At 67.4% G+C, this 1,058-nt stretch overlaps 1 protein-coding gene across 1 annotated transcript in view; it reads left to right on the plus strand.

Annotated features, from left to right (window-relative positions):
• The window catches only part of LOC119588312 (junctophilin-1-like), a gene marked incomplete in the record, with an annotated part of 23,032 nt that overhangs the window by 20,754 nt on the left and 1,220 nt on the right, over window positions 1–1,058 (plus strand). The window contains 2 exon segments of the mRNA XM_037937003.1: window positions 2–473; window positions 624–815. Of these exon segments, the coding sequence (XP_037792931.1) occupies window positions 2–473; window positions 624–815 (664 nt within the window).

Raw genomic sequence — 1,058 nt, forward strand, 5'->3', positions numbered from 1 at the left:
CCCTCAACGACCGCTTCAGCCACTACAACAGACCGCCGTCGCGCCCGCCGTCGCGCGACCGCTCCGTGGACCGCTTCGCGTCGCGCGGCCAGACGCCCGTGCCGCCCGAGCTGATCAACCCGCGGTCGCGCGCGCCGTCCGCGCAGCGCTCGACTGCGCAGGACTGGACGCCGGACTCGGGCGTGTACGACGACGAGGCGGCGGCGCCCGCGGGCGGCTCCCGTCGGCCGTCGCGCCCCGCCTCTATCATCTCGGGCGAGGCGCCGGCGCTCACCGGCAACGGCTCGGTGGGCGGCGGGTTCCCCGTGCCCTACGCCATCCCCTCGAGCCCGCAGGAGGCCGAGAGCCTTCTGCGCAAGCGCGCGTGCGGCCAGGAGATCCCGCCGTGCCCGCCCACGCCCGGCCAGGGCACCGTCAAGCGCACAGAGTCGCTCTACATCAACCCCATCGTGCGGCGTCAGGCGCAGGTCAAGGTAAGCCCCCCCCCTCGGCCGCAGCCCTACCCCAAGGCGGCGGCCGAGCCCCCGAGGCCCAAAGCTGCTCGCGAATCCCCTGTGATAAATGACACACGCCCAGGCCGACCTGCCTCCGAGGCCGCCCACTAACGCCTTCCCTCCCTGCAGACGGCGCCGGCGCCCACGTTGAAGCGCAAGAAGTCGCTGCCGGAGGTGCAGGGGCTGCCCGTGAACATCATGTCGCGCGAGGAGGCCGCGGTGCTCAGCTCCGCCCAGAGGCACGAGTTCCGCCGCCAGGCCGAGGAGGCCGAGCTGTACCGCGCCAACCCGCTCCTCTACCTCACCAGTCCTGCCGTTCAGGTGAGCTTCGGTCCCAGGGCCTCAGGTTCAGACCCGTCCAGATCCTGAGGTTCAGGTGAGGTTCAAGTGAGTTCTTCAGGTTCTTAGAGTCAGGTGGGCCTCCTAGACCTTTCAATTCAGAAGGGTCGCCCGAGGCCTTCAGTTCAGGTGAGCATATTCGCTGGCCGGTCACGAATAAGGCAATTTTAGACAAATAAAACAGCGAAAAGAAATCCTAAAAAGGGATCATTTCAGTAAATTATT

The sequence above is a fragment of the Penaeus monodon genome, chromosome 23, assembly GCF_015228065.2.
Source record: "Penaeus monodon isolate SGIC_2016 chromosome 23, NSTDA_Pmon_1, whole genome shotgun sequence".
Lineage (NCBI taxonomy): Eukaryota > Metazoa > Arthropoda > Malacostraca > Decapoda > Penaeidae > Penaeus > Penaeus monodon.